This window comes from Rhagoletis pomonella, unplaced genomic scaffold, assembly GCF_013731165.1.
Source record: "Rhagoletis pomonella isolate Grant_MI unplaced genomic scaffold, Rhpom_1.0 Rhpom_scaffold_00004, whole genome shotgun sequence".
Classification (NCBI taxonomy): Eukaryota; Metazoa; Arthropoda; class Insecta; order Diptera; family Tephritidae; genus Rhagoletis; species Rhagoletis pomonella.
In genome coordinates this window covers 6463705-6480250 of record NW_023458558.1, presented here as the reverse complement: position 1 = coordinate 6480250, position 16546 = coordinate 6463705, and the positions used below count along the sequence as shown (strand labels likewise).

Genomic DNA, 16546 nt, shown 5'->3' with positions numbered 1-16546 from the left:
TTTTTTTGCCATTAGCGAGGAAAAAGCCCTTATTCCTGAAAAGTTTCAAACGTTCCATATTTTTAAATTCGGCGCCACGTGTATCAACTCACGTCGAGCGCACATTTGGTATATTCAAGGCTGTGCTAAAGCCTGTTCTGTTATAACAAAAAAAAAAAAATCAAGTTGATAATGAAGAAAAGCGATGGATAAATAAAGAAGTAATTAGAACTCAAATGAAAAAGCGCAATGATTTTTTGCAAGAAAAATTTGCAGGAAAGAATGTTACTCATACGCCATGTACACCTGAAAATATCTTGAAAAAATACCCATGGAATAAAAATTAACTCGATTTTCGGAATCAGCAAGCAATTCTATATAGGAATTGGATATGTAGTGGCGTCCGTTGAACTATTTTCCTGTAAACCAATGTTATTTTTATGTTTTTGTCTTTTTTTAGTGCCTCCTTTTGCCTTCTTTGCTATTTTACTTTGCCTTTTCCAGCCTATTTCATTATCTTATTTTGCCTCTTTTATAGGTTTTTAGGTTCTAAAAACCCATTCGCTGCTTATAAGGTACGAAATTACTTACCGGAAGTCTCCTGCTTTGATACTAAAACGTGACTACATTTTTTTATATCTTTCAAGGTCTTTGGATATATTCCAGATTGCCTATAAATGTCGGCAATTTCATCCATATCCGATAATTCAACAAAATTCGTTAACTCGATTTATTTCGGTAACTTCATGATTCAATGGCTCGCTTATTGCAGCTTCGCGTCCGCTTATGGAAGACTTTTTTTATAACTAGACATATTTGAGTGTCCGCGTCCGTTTAGTCGTTGCCAATAATGCGTCCGCTAATAGAAAATGTCCGCTTACAGCGTCCGTCTATGAGAGCGATAACTCGATAAACTTTGTATAAATCGGTACATTTACATAGCTCCATACTTTTCAAAACCCATTGACAAATTTCGACAACTTGTTACACTCTGGTAACACAGAAAAAATATGAAAAAGCTGTGATACCTAACTCAATAAACTTATATAACCTTGAAATACGATAACTCGATATATTTTGAAAATTACAAATACATTGTTAAATCTATATCGGTAACTCAGTAAGTTGAAAGAACTCGATGCGTTGCAATAACTCGCTAAATTTCATTATCTCTATAAACAATGATAATTTGCTAATATAGATAACTTGATAAATTTCTTTAAATTGACAAATTTCAATAACACCATCGATTTTTTGAGCTCAATAGCTATCCGTTAATTTTGACAACTAAGTTTCAGTGTCTATAGATTTCGACAACTCAGTAAACATTGTTCTATTTTGAATAATTCGATACGTTGCGATAAATAAATAAACATGGATAGCTCGATAAATTTCGATAAACATAAATTTCGGCAACGTCAAAACTTCACATAAATATATTTTCGTTAATGAATTTCATTAAATTTCTCATTGTTTTCATTTTTGTTTTTACCTTCAATTTTGCCTTAATTTTTTTGTCTTAATCGTTATCATGTATTTCTTCATCATCACATTTGTCGAAGTAAAACAAAATGCGAAAACAACTAAAATTGAGCAACCACTATACACAGATACGGATGCTTTCAAACGAAAATTTCGCAAAGTTGCCATTTTATATCAGAATAAAATTGCAGGTGCCTCAATTTGTTTGACAACATTAAACAGTCGACCGCATATTGGAACATCTAAATATCAAAAAAAAAAAACAAATGATTGCCCCAAAAATGAACTTCTACATCTTATAAAAAAAAATATATAACAAAAATCACGCCCGCGATAAATTAAAGGAAAAAAATATCTTTCTACTTACTGTTGCTCGTTTCGTTTAGACACTTCTGTCATCAGCTCAAATCCCGTGGCGAAGCAGTGACTATAGAAACTATTATATTTTTATAATGGGATTTTGACAAACAATTTTCTGAGAAGTTGCCGATATGATGAAGAAAATATGGCAATTCATAGCCAATAAGGTAAATCTAAAATTAGTTGCAGCTTTTTGTCATAATTTTCAATGGAATATGCTTATGTCAAAAAAGCAGCAACTAACTTTAGAGTCGACTTTATTTATGGAGAGTAAGTTTTCTTTAGACATTACTTTCTATGTGATAGAAATAAATTCTTTTGTTTCTGTGAAGAATATTAAATACTTTGAAAATTTCTTCGATCTTCATTCTATAATGTTTATCTTTTTTTATTGGATATTTTGTTTTGTCCCCATCATATTTGAAGTTACACAAAGCACTAAACATTATTTCTCTCTTTTCTTATTTTTCTAGGTAAGTCTAAAAATTAAGTTGGCAAAACTTGAAGTTCATTAAAAATTATGGATCGGTAAGTTTGCGCTGTATGCATTGTAAATATACGCTATTTAATATTCAAACATTTGAATTCAGTTAGTATTATTTGTCGTCAGCCATGACAACTGGACTCAAGGTTTATAGTTTATACAAAATTGTATTAGATTAAGTTAGGCTAGGAGGGGTGCATATAATGCTTCACCTTTTCACTCGGAGAAATAGTTGGCCAATGTAAGTTCCGCTTTGGGTCAAGATTGTCAAGAAGGGACACAATGAAATTGAGTAAATCCAAGATTCCGACACCTGCCATCTTTATCGCCGCAGATTATTGGTAAAACCAATTAATTTAGTTGTTTAGATCCATTACACCGGCCTCCAAATTTTAATGATAACACAGAAAGCTCCTAGACAAGTAAACCTAATTCGGTACAGCATTTTCTAGATCAGGTCATTTCCCCAAGATACATTCATTTTTATTTCTGAATAAAAAAAAAAATTCCAACTTTGACAGAGGAAAATTTGAAAAATTAAAGAATTTTTGTCATTGTTTCATCGGTGTTGACGCCTGTTCTTAAATTCAATTTACGACAAAAATTTTTGGTAAAGGTGAGATGAAGATACGCAATGAGTTTTTTTTTTTTGTTTTTGTATGCAATATGAGCGAAAATAAGTTTTAAATTATCCCTCCTAATTTCTAAGATACCTTCGAGAGGACTTTGAGGTCATACAAATTTTCATCCTTGGCGAGTCCTCAAACAGCCAAAATTTCTTCCAAGTTTAAAAAAAAAGATAGCACCTAGGGAATTTTAAACCCAAAGTTTTCTATTTCGGTTTAGATTTTAAACAAAATTTTCTATATAAGAAACCTAGAAATATCAGATCTAAAACATTTTGGTTTGATTTATATACAAACAGGGCCCAAATATAGGCCACAACCACGAACTTTTTGATTTTAATTTTAAACATCATTTCATAGAAAACATCATTTTCTCGGCAGTTTGGACTAAAATTTAAGCCAGAATATAATAAAAATTGCTTAAAATTATTGACTGGTTTAAACAGTAGACTATGAAAGATTAAAAAAGGCGGCAGTCTCAGTTCGGTTTAAAAATTAAACACAAATTTTTGACCGTGTATAAAGTAACCAAAGTCCACACTGATCCCACTCCCTGCTATATTACTTGTCTGCCAGCTTAAATCGTCAGTATGCCACGGCGTATGACTTACCCATCAACATCAACATTTGCTTCAGTTGAAAGAGAAATTTCCAGTCACTGTAACTCTTCTGTTTATTAATTGAAGGCTACCAAGGGAAAAAACATCGTTTACTAAAATTATAAATTTTATGAAGAGTAAAGTTGTATGAATGCGGTAGAAATAAAGTTAGTAGGTTAAGGAGGCACTCTAGGCTAAAAGAATCATAAAAAGATATACAGTACTTTACAACAATGTACTATTACACTCGATTTGGTTGTTTTTAGGACTCACCAAGGACATTAAGGTCCTCTCAAAGTAAGCGTTCAAACTAGAAGGGGATGGGGCCCGACCCGGTCTAATGTATGTGTATTGCCATTCCGTATTTCATTAAAAACGTTCTTATCCATCGATTCTCTTCATTAATGGCTTGAATTTTTTGTAAAAGAACAGGGCTTTTACATATGAAAAAAAAAATAATAATAAAATGCCTGTTATTTTTGGATACTTTCCCTCCTAAAATTTGCTTTTTTTATTCACTATGCAAACTTAAAATGTAAATATCTTGGAAGGATGACATGATCAAGAAAAACGGTATACAGATCCGTAACCTACGACCCAAAATTAAATTTAAGTCGGCATTTTTGTGATATTTTGGCATTCCCACAGTATTATTAAAAATAAAAGTATCAAATATTTGTATAAAGATAATTTTACTAACCCTCAATTCTCAAATAAAATAAACTTCAAACTCTAATCTGTTCATTTGTGCAAATACTTATAAGTAATGGTTTAACCGAGTAGTTGTCGAGTAGAGTTGAGTCATGAGAAAAGGAATTTGTGAAGGTTTACTATTTCTTCTGATTTTTTGAAAATTGGACGTATATATTAGACTTCATCACCAAAAAAAGTTACGTTTTTTTCGTCGGGATTATAGAATTTAATATATTTAAGACGTCTACCAAAATATTTCGGAAAAATATTAAGATTTACGTGAGCTGTACCGATTTGAAAACACCTCCAAAAATTCTGTTTTTTTATGAATAAAAATGGTTTCTTAAAAATGTTTTTTTTTTGTCAATTGACAAAACCGTTCAAGCTTAACAAATTTGAGTAAAACTATTTTTAAACAATTGAAAAAAAAATGTTGATCGAAATCATAATAATGAGATTTTCGCACTTAGACTTTTTAGAAAGGTATTTTCCACTATTTTTATTTTGGTGCAAAAAAAAAGACATTCGTTTCCCTTTCTTTTCAAATACCAAGACGTCTTAGTTCAACTTTGCATTAAGTTCATTCTTTCTACCTTTCTCTTCTCTTTGAAGGAGTTTATTAGCGAAGAAAGGTTGAGAAAATACCTTTCCAATGATACCTCACAAGGCTAAACCGGAAAAGTTTAGGTTCAGTTATTCAAGTTTTTCTTTAAACCCTTTACAAAAAAAAGTTAAAAAAAAACGGCATCAAAAATCTCATTATTACGATTCCTTTCAAAACTTTTTTAAATATTTAAAAAATATTTTTATCCAAATTTGTTAAGCTTAAATCGTTTTGTCAATAGAGGGGATTTTTTCAAAAAAAAATTTAATAAACCACTTTTATTCAAAAGAAACTCCATTTTTGGTTGTAATTTCAAATGGGTCCAGCTCACGTAAATCTTAATATTTTTCCGAAATATTATGGTAGACGTCTTAAAATATAATAGATTTTATAACTCCCATGGAAATACAGTCCCGATTTTTTTTTATTTTTTTTTTGTAGTGATGCAGTCATAGGAGAGACCATTGTTTTCGTGGACATTTCGAATTCATCATAAATAATTTTACAATATTACATCACTAAAACAGAAACCACGCGACGACAGCTAATTTATTCTCTGTAACCATTATGTGGCGCAATATATGTATGTCTATATGTATATGTAGCTATCTTAATCTCATTCATAGGATATTTCTCGCTACCGCAGAAGCCAATTACAAAAACACAACCCTTTTTCCGCTATTTCCTTAAAGACATTTTTTGTTAGATTCCTTCCAGCGCATTCCACAAAAGGCAGACACATTCTAATAATTTATGCAAACAAAAGATGTCATCAAAATTCATGGCACACACATTCATTCACACACTAAATAGATTTGGCAAGGAAAGGAAATCGCGTGCAGCCACATAAACAATTCGGCGAAAAGTATTTTAAGTATGCGAGCTCGTTTGTATGTATGTAACCCATGTGTCTATGCGGTGCGAGGAGAAAATTAATGCAGCAGAGCAAATGAAACGAAATGAAATGAAATTCATTGTGCAAATAGGACGTAAAGATGTCAGCCAAAATAAATTAGCTAATAAGCATAATTTATGGCGAACTTTAAAATGCCAACATATTTACAGATTCACAGGGCGTCCTTTCTCATCGGCCGCCAACACGCAAAAACACACTTAAATAAATAGGTATTTGTATTTATGTACGAAAATGCGCAGAAACTCAGCACGAAATACAGATCTAGAAAGATAAATGAAATTGTGCGACGCTGCTTTTGTGGTAAGAAGAAAGTGTTAAATGCGAAGATGCCTTGCGGGTGACGAAATGCGTGTGTTTAGCCAATCAAGTGCCATTCACATTTATAAGCACCAGCGCAGAGTGCGCACAAATCAAATGAAATAAAAAAAACAGTCTGCATTCAAATGAATCAAATTTGAATAATCAGCTGAAGCGTTTTCTGGCTAAATTTATCTCATCCACACACGCACACCATCGTACTCGTATGTGTAAGCGAGGAAAGGTAGTTCCCATTTGCCAACCGAGGAGGAAGAGGGGTCCTACCTACTTATCGGAAATCCCTGTGGGGAAAATGTCTAGTTTTGAACTGGTGCGCTTCTAGTACATTTAGAACCACTACTAGTTTGCGATAAATCTCTTTTGCATGCAAGCAACTGGCGAATTTAACACGGCGATGTCATAGGAATTGGAAATTGTCCCCCGCTGCATTACCTTTTCTATAGTTCCGAACCAGCCCTAAATTCGACATATGGGATCTAGTTCGCTTTGCACCCCATTTTCTATAGTTCAGAACCAGTTGTAAACGAAAAAAGTAACAAGATGTTTTCTTTTTGGGTTACCATGGTAGCAATTTTTAATTATTTGCAGAGAAATGTATTTTCAATCTGAAATCAAATTTGTTTGAATGAATGTAAATTAAATTTTGCATTTTAAAACACGTTTACATACCTTTGGCTGTAGCTGAATTTGCAGAGGTGCTGACTGTTATTGATTATATTCCAGAAGCTCCCAAAATGTTAAGATGTTAACACAAATTTTAGTTTTGTATTACCAAACAATGAAAAAGCATCTGCGACGTGCAGACTGAAAGCGTAGTTGAACGAAAAACCCGCCAAACAAAAATCTATTTAAAGTAAACAAGCCCCCGCTGCGTCCCTTTTTCTATAGTTTTGAACCAGTTCTAAATTCGTAATTTTAGATACAGACTTCTAAAATTGTTTTTAAAAGGTACCACATATCGCTGCTTTTGAACTGGTGGCGATCTAGTTACTATCGGACTGGTTCGTTTTTGCCGATAAAGATCTAGTACGGAACTACAAATTTGGTTCACCAGTTCGGGGTTTCCCTACAGGGAATAAGACAAAATACGAGTGTGTGGGAAACGGTATATCTCAGTTGTGCATGCGATTGAGGTTGCAATCAACACATTAAAGCTTTTACGTATATGTACACATATGTTCATTAGATTGCATCACCGCCCATACAAAAAAAAAGACGGTTATGTTGTTATATTGGAATTATAAAATATATTATACTTATTTGAAAACTTGCACCAAAATATTTTGGTAAAACATTAAGATAAACGTGAGCTGAACTAATTTAAAAGCGCCTTCAAAAATATAGTTTTTTTTGTGAATAAAGATAGTTTTTTTTAGATTTTTATAAATTAGATAATAAAACTGTTTAAGCTTAAAAAATTTACATAAGGAAATATTAAAAAAAAAAAATGTTCAACGGAGTCATAATGAGATTTTTTGCTCTTTTTGAACTTTTTTCAAAGATTGGTTTAAGACTCATAACTCAACCAATACTTTGCCGATTTAGACTTATGGGGTATCATTGGAAAGGTATTTGTTTTTTCAATATAGTTTTGGCATAATTATTAAAGATTTCCTTACGTCAGTCTTGGAAAAAAAGGTTAATAATATCATTATTATGATTCCGTTGAAAAAAAAATTTAATATTCTTATGCAGATTTTCTTAACTGTTTTTTCATCTGAGGGGACGTTTTTTTCAAAAAATCCTTTAAAAACCTATTTTTATTCATAAAAAACTCCTTTTTTGGGGGTATTTTCAAATCGATTCAGCTCGCGTAAATCTTAATATTTTTCAGAAATATTTTGGTGAAAGTCTTCAGATATAATAAATTTTACGATCCCGTCAGAAAAACCGCAAATTTTTTTGGTGATGCAGTCTAATGCATACATACATGCATGAATAACTACGCATGTGAGACCCTACAGCCTCACAATAATACATACCGTACTAATAATATACGAAATGTTTTAAAAAGCGGATTTTCGACTTTTCGCCTGCTTCTCTTCTCACCCATTTTATGCATTATTAGCATACTGCCTCATTAAGGGCCATAATTTCCATTGATTCGAGCCATTAGTGATGCATTTTGCAGTAAGATACAAAAAAGGAATGCTTTTGGTGCGCTAAACTCAGTTCTGTAAGTGGGAAGGATTTGCGCACGTGAATTCTGAAAATCGTATTAAGATCGGTGGGCGGCTTTAATAAAATCATATTCTTTTGAATAAGTAAGTATTATTGAACTTAGCTTAATCCAACTCCAAATTTCAAAGCTAATGCAACAAATACATATGTATGTACATATGTACCTAGGTATACATACCCATCGTTGGACCATCTGTATCCCATTTTCGAGAATTCGAACATACGAAATTAAAGCGAGCTTCCTCGAATGTGGGGATTTGTCGATAGTCGATAAATAGAAAACATTCGATTTGATTTTTGTGCAATATTTTTATTGCGATTCGAAGCTTAGGTTGAATTGAGTACCCTGGTTGCAACTTTGCACAGCCCTCTTGGTTAGCTAGTGCCATTATTATGTTATACTTGCGCCAGCTCTTTATACGTGACCTCATAAAAAACTATGTTTCGAACATGTACAGAAGAGGCGGTATTTTATAAACAAAAAATAGACCGAAAGTCTTCGTGTGCGATTAATATTATGTCCACTCTTTCTAGACCAGCTGCTTACGAAAGAGAAATCGTTTTGTAGAGGTTTTCTGGGTGTGCCAAGTGCTTCAGAAGAATAGTATTTTTTGGAAGATTACAGAGTAGGGAAAAGCGCAAAATCCTCTTAGGAGCAACTCTCGTTACATTGTGTATCCACATAGTCGCATTTAGAGTAATATCATATAAGTAGTTTACATTCAAGTTGATGCCAGTAAATCCACAAGCACACCAAGGCACATAAATTGTGGGCCGGTCGTGATACCAAGCGGATCATGAGAACGCTCCTACTAAAACCATCGTTTGGAGTCTGCACAACTCGAAAGTAAAAGACATAACTACAAAATTACCCATCATTACCTCACCCCCCCCCCCCACCCTCCTCCCAGCAAACGGCACATTTTCATCAGTCAGTTTATTTGCATTTGGTGCTGAATCCATTGATGCAAGTGTTTCTTTTTCCACGGTATACAATTTTTTAATTCAGGTACAGGAATTCATCCTTTATTTGGTAATTTCCTATTTCTTATAAAAAAAAAAAAATAATGACTTGGAAAGGTAGATGGTAAAGATTCTTATTAAAAATAAGTGTGAGTACCGATTCGTCAGGTCCTCAAATGAGACGCATATTGTAGAGAATTGCATATATTTTTTTGCGTATCATTAAATTTTTTTGAGCAACTGTACAAATATATGTAGTTTTCGGTTTTCTTGATTTTTCGGTTTCACATTTAATGATTGGACCCACAATTTTTTGCGAGCTGTAGACGTTTTAGTGGTCCAACCTATCCCATGTTTTAGAATTATGGTTTTCTAATAAAAGAGAGAGTAAAAACTAAATTTCATCGGAATCGGATAAAAACTAATGTTTTCGCCCGCAAGAGTGGAGGGCGTGGTAATTATCTTCTAATTACAAAATTTCCTTATTCCTAAGTAAAATTGGAGCACATGTCAAGTTTCAGCGAATTCAGAGTACACTCTAAAAAGTGCATGTAAAACTACTACTGAAAAGTGTTTATTTTTCAACCAGAATCTGTTCAAGTATACGCACAAGATGTTCAAGATTTGGTTTTGAACATGAGTTGTTTAAAATATACACATGAAATGTTTAAAATTACAAACATTTTGAAAGTAAAAATATATTTTTTACAATTAATAAATACTAAGTGCCAGGGGCGCACGCAGGAATATATTTTTGGGGGGAAAGGGTTTATACTTCTAAATATATGTCATCAGCAAATACTGAAAATTCGCTCTTTAAAATACATTTATGAAAGTTTTATTTACAGTATGAAATAAATAAATAAACTTTTTAAGTATCATCAATTGCATTTTATTTACATAAAATTTACAAAGAACTCAGACTATTTAAAACCGGCTTCAAAAAAGGGGAGGTTATCAATTCTTCGGAGTATTTTTACTTCTTTAATTTATTCCACCGCATAACTTTGCACCGCGTGAACCGATTCCAATAATTATTTTTTTTTACGGGAAAGATGGTACCTTAAGGGTCGTCTCGTAATTTGGTTTAGATCCGATCATTAAATCATGAAAAAATTAACGGTTAAGGATGCACTCAACTTTCAAAAGTAATACAAAATTTTACAAAAAAATTCTAATATAAATAAATTAAATAACTTCACTAAATTTTTACACTTTTTTATTCATTTTCGTCGATTTCTGGTTTCTCATTTTTTAATACTTCGAATAACGAAAATTTAACTGAACTTGTATTTTTATCATGTAGCTCATTTTGGTGGAACGAATTCGAAGTTAGCAAATTAAATCTTCGAATGCTTATTAAGTACATATCAGTGGTAAACATTTTTAGCCTGTAAAGTGTAAAAACCAACAGTAAGTGAGTATGCATTGCATATTTTTAGGACAATGCTTTCATTCGCAGTTAAACTTTAAAGAGCTCTCAAGAAAAAAGAAAAATTCTTACAAAATGACGCACTAGAAATGGAAAAGAAAATTTTTTCTATCAAAATTTCTTATATCATAATAAATTTACCCCCAAAACCCATCCCTTGTGTGCGCTACGTGACAAATATGATATGTAAAAGTAAACAGACAGTGTTTAATTTTGCACACACTAGGAGAGGAAACTGGTTACCTCTCTTTATATGCGTAAATTTAAACGAAAATTTTTTAGAGGAAATTTTAAACATTTTATGTGTAAACTGTGAAAATGTGAACAATAAATGTTTAAAACTCAAAAAACAAATTTGAAATTTGTCCTACGCCACACATATGATAAGTAAAAGTAAGCAAGCAGTGTTTAAATTTGCATTCATTAAGAGAGGAAACTGGTTACCTATCTTAATATGCGCAAATTTAAACAAAAATTTCTTAGAGTGTAGGCTAACTACTATTTCCACCTGCCTCCATATAGTCGAAAAATGTGATGCGTCTCAGAAAAATGTGATCCGCTTCCCGAATTCTCAACCAAAGTCATAATGTCGGCGGTTAAACAGGCAAAAGGCAGAAGATACTCAGAAACTCAACGAATCTACAATGAAAGGTCTTACATTCCATTGTACCATAGCACCAATGACCCAACGATGGCCTATACATGTCAAAAAGTGCTCTGTGAAGGAAAAGACATGAGCTTAAATTTCCCCAAAAGCCTGGAAAGGATTGCGATAGACTTCCTCAATTCCATTTGACTCAGCGGGATGTAGCCTTCATTACTCTTTATTTTCTCTTTGGAAAAGGAAATTGGCTAGAGAAATATCCCTACTCCTGCCACTCACTCACAGATGGCATTTATTCATACCGAACTACTACTGTTCGGGGTGAAGATATGGAACTCTTAACACACGCCCCTTAACTTAACCTTGCACTGCTACTTTTCACAAACTTTCAATGGAACGAATCCTAAACCGTACTTAGAAATTGTTCCGTAAAACTTTACAGCTTATTTTGCACGCTCAGCAAAAACCCGAACTCATCAAACTGTAGATACATTAGAGCCACGTTCACATGTACACAGAATTAAACTAAGCATTCACGAGCACGAGAATACCCGTTTTCTAAGTAATTACAGTTGTAGATTTGCAACTCGTTCATTTCCCATCCAACAACCAAGTACTGCCGCCTGTCAACAACAGTACGGTAAACCGCGCATTCACCCTTAAGGCGTGGTGAGTGACTTTGGAATTCGTTATAAACTTTCCAACACTTTCCAAGAAAGGTCCAAAAATACGCACACATATTTCATTGAGAAGTGTGTATGTAGGCATGTAAATTATGTACAAAGCTCTGCATAGCTGGCATTAGCAGCCGCCAACAGAACAGCTGGGCATACGCCTAGGAGTACTAATAAACAAAGTATGTACTTACATACGGCGGGCGATACGTCAAGAGCAGTTTATTCTTGGTTACAAGGCTCTGCTTGCCTGAAGGTTTGTGTCAGGTGCTACATTCGACTGTGGATAGCCAAAGATATGTGTTGTTTTGTTGTTGCGGAAGATACCGAAGGTGGTTATGCACAGTTGCAAGCAAATTCAGAGGTTTTTTCTGAGTACACATATAGCGGATTATGGCAAACGATTCTACGTTTAACTTCAGACATACTTACATTCTTACAATTCCAATTTATCTATTTAGGTACTTGCGAAACTTTTTCTTAAGCTTTATTTTATGCGTAAAGTGAGCAAATAATTATATTTTTTGTATGTTGGCAACTTTTTTAGGCCAGAGAAATTAATTTGAAGAATGGAGAAAATATTTTTCATCAAAACCAACATATTAGAGGGTACATAAATTCTCACACACATACGTACATATATATATGTATACTACATATGAATTAGAAATATTATACGCTCATAAGCAAGCTAAGCCACATCTCTTTAGCTACTCAACTCACCCGGCTACCTTAAGTGCTTAACAGTTGCTTTTTTTCCTAATCCTTGGACATTTACGAACTTTGCTTAATTAGATTTGTTTCCAGCTAACTTTTTTCAAAACGCAAATATATCATGTATGTATGTATTTATGTACATTAGCGTGGGCCGAAAATCCGCGTTTCTAGAATTTTGATGGCTTATAACTTAACAACATTTGGGGTGTTCACACTTGCCTGGTTATTTGGTTATCTGCGAAAAAAAATTATTATTCTGTAGTGTATGTTATTGTTGTAAACTGAATAAAAAATACAACCACATAACCAGTTAACCTGATAACCAGGCAAGCGTGAACAACCCAATTTTGTTTGAAAATTTACCATTTTTGGTCAATATCTTAGACTCGCCCAAGTCCATCAAAGTTCAAGTGCTAAAAAATTGTTTCTTAGCTTACTTTGATTAAATTTCACGAAAGCAGTTTAGGTAAAATATGATTTTAATTTGTTTTCATTCTATATGAAAATGGACAGAAAAAAAATCATTTTCCATTTAAATTGCTAGTGAAACAGGCTGTAATACTTTCGAAGATAATTGCATTTTTAGCAAAAAAAAAAACTTTATTAAATAATGTGTTTATTATTTTTGATTTATTTTTTTTTAGCACATTGATCTTTGGTGGACTTGGACAAGCCTAAAATATTCACCAAAAATTTTCATCTTTCACACGGACTGCCTTTAGAACATTATAGTAATGAACCATATTTTTGCTATTAGCAATCACAATTCTAAAAACGCGGATTTTCGGCACACGCCAATGTACATACATACATATGCATATGTGTTTGTAAAATGTTGGATATACTCAAGTTAATCGTCTTTTTGTTTACGCATTAAAAAAGTTTTGTGTGCGAAAAGCAGGCACTTGACAACGCTTTATATGCTTAAAGCTCATCAGCATACATGCATGTACTTACATATGTTTATGTCAGCCAAATCTTTACACATCTGAGTAAGTGTAAGGATATACATACATTCGCACGTAAATATATTTGGCTTCTGTGGCAACTGCTAATAAGTACATACATACGTACATATATATGCAGCTACATACTAGTAGGCGCATCAAATATTGAGCTGTTTTAAACATTAAGTAAAATTTAATTACAATATAAGATGTTGACTGGTTAAGGTATGTATGTATGTACATATGTGCACATAGCCTCCTCACGGTTTATACAACGAAAGCTCTGTTGTGCTCTCCAAGCGCATTTTTAATTTGATTGATTTCAGAATCCCAACCAAACTTGTCGTTGGCTGAATGTTTATACATATGTAAGTGGTAGAAGATTCAATATTGAGATTGCAAATAATTTTATTATAGCAATAGTCAACTAAGGGAAGGAATGAAGATGAATGCGAAGACGAATACGAAATTGAACATGAAGACCAACACGAAGACGAAGACGAATACGAGGGCGAATACGACTACGAACTCGAATACGAAGACGGAAACAAAAAAAAAAAAGAAGACGAATACTTAGGCTAAGCCGAACATAAACACGAGGACAAAGAATTACGAAGACGAGCACGCAGACAAATACGACCACGGGTAGGAACCCGATGATGACCACATATGCAGAAAATAATACGAAGAAAAATACGAATGGAATCCCGAAGCCGAATGCGGAGATGAGGATTTAGAAGAACCCGAATACGAATACGAACAGATACCATTACTATTACCGTTACCATTAACATTGCCATCGCCATTGCACTACCATTACCATTAACACTATTTTAAATATTACCATCATCATTAGCATTATCATTACCAATACCAATTGGAATTACAAATATTATTAGCTGATGGCATATATGATTACAGTTAATGTGGGTCTGCTTCTCTGTTTCTAATAACACAGGCCTGCAAAATTTGTCTTAGTTTCCCTGCTCCAATAATTATGTTATTTTTTCATATCTAGGTATGCTAAATTAAAATACAGCATTGTTTTTTTCTAGCACATCGATATTTGTCTATATATAGAGTTTTTAATAAAAGCCAAAATTTAGTCAACCCAAAATTTTATTTTTATTAAAAAAAATACCAGCACTACTTACTTACTTAAAAATACCCCTAAAGACTAAATAAATGAGAAAAACTTTTGGAAATACGAAGTTAACGCCAGTAGACAATGCGCTGTAACACTATGGAAAATGAAAGATATTCTGCCTTATCCTGAATTTCACCCGAAAAAAATTTACCCGAAAATTTTTATTTCGCCCTTAGTAAAAACATGGAAACCAGAAGTGAAAAGTGAACTGGATCGAGGAAAATGAAACTTGTGACAAGGCTGATTGTGCTTTAATAAGAAACCACTACAGACCTCTGTTATTCATATTTTGTGATTTGTATTGATTTTTTAAATACAATAAATATGTATGTATGTATGTACATACTTTAAGTACCTTTTGTCAAAATGAATAGTTTGTTGTAATTTATTTTTATTTTTTGTACTTATTGTTAATGTGCGTATAATTTGTTATTGTAATTTTTGTTTTTGTTCTGCCAACACCACCTTGTATAATAAATTCGCCTTGGACAAATCCTATATTGACGCCAGGAAAGGTGTGTAATAAGGAACGCCCCAACAAAAATCACGATTTTCTTGGAAACAAACGTGACATCGAAAGAAAATTAGCAAATGTTTTCTCTTTTGCTTCTAGAAAGCATTACTTTAATACTGGGCATGTCAATAACGATAAATGGCTTGCAGGCGACTTTGCATTCGCCGTAATGGATTAAAGAAACTAAAGGCAATTAAGACATTCCAAGCAAATACCTTCTAAAACACGCTTCCATATGCTTGAAATTTCGAAATCTCTTTAAAACAAATCATATGTCAGAGAGAAAAGCTAAAGACGCAGTTTTACTACATTTGGTCCAAAATGTATTCAACAATGTGTGATTGAACCATCAGAAGAACCATCCTATGAAGTCAAATTGAAAAAATTTGTTGTGAATTTTTAATGGCTTGTTTATATTTTTTGGCATAATAATATCTTAAAAGAGACCAGACCTGAGTTGCCAATCACTCCTTGTTTTTATACACCTTGATTTGGTGCCTAGTGTCGTGTCTTCATTGATTTTCTCTTATATTTGGAAATTTGGTTGGATCTTTGTCGTTCGATATAATGAATGTAATAATGAAGGCTTGAAAATAACAAACCAAGGCTTATTTAAGAGGCCGAAATTCGAAAAAAAAGTTCTTAAAACAGAAGAGCAGATTTGCACAGCAACACAAAGAGAAAACCACTCAGCCGGAAAAGCTGTACACACATAATTGCGAGCAGAGAGAAAAAAAGTTAAAATGCAACGGAAGGTAAATCCGGGCGGCGCATTTATTGAGGCTGAAGTCAAGCGGAAGGCAATTAATCATTAAAGTTAAGAATATTAAAAGCCTGCAAACAACAAAGGTAAATACTCAATGCCTGCACAAACACAAATACAAACGTGAACACAAAAAAAAAAATAAAAATAAACAAATAAATAAACACACAGCAACAACAATAGCAAGAAAATACGCAATTATGAAGAACATAGAGCTTCATTTTTCAACCGAACCAAACGAGGAATACGGGCGACTCAAAAAAAAACAAGAGAACAAATAAAAAACCAACAAAAATCTTTAATGAGAAACGGAAGTGCAGGCAGATGATGAAAGTATGCCAAGCACCTGGCAAAGGTATGAAAGTAGTAAAAGAAAAGAAGAAAATTGTAAAAAGTGCCAGTAAGCTCCAAAGTAGCAGAAAGAAATGTTGGAAGGATGAGTAGAAAGGTTAGAAAAATAACTGCCTTCATTTAATTTCCATTAACAAAGTCAAGTAGTGAAGAAAGGTTGCCAAGTCGCCAAACTGCAGAAAGAAAAAAAAA

General features: G+C 33.1%; 1 protein-coding gene across 1 annotated transcript in view; it reads left to right on the top strand.

Annotated features, from left to right (window-relative positions):
- LOC118737648 (5-hydroxytryptamine receptor-like) overlaps nt 1-14161 on the top strand; it is a 103606-nt gene extending 89445 nt beyond the window's left edge. Inside the window, exon 2 of the mRNA XM_036468299.1 lies at nt 14003-14161. Coding sequence (XP_036324192.1) covers nt 14003-14161 — 159 coding nt within the window. The remainder of the gene's footprint in view (nt 1-14002) is intronic.
- Nucleotides 14162-16546: the final 2385 nt, after the last annotated feature.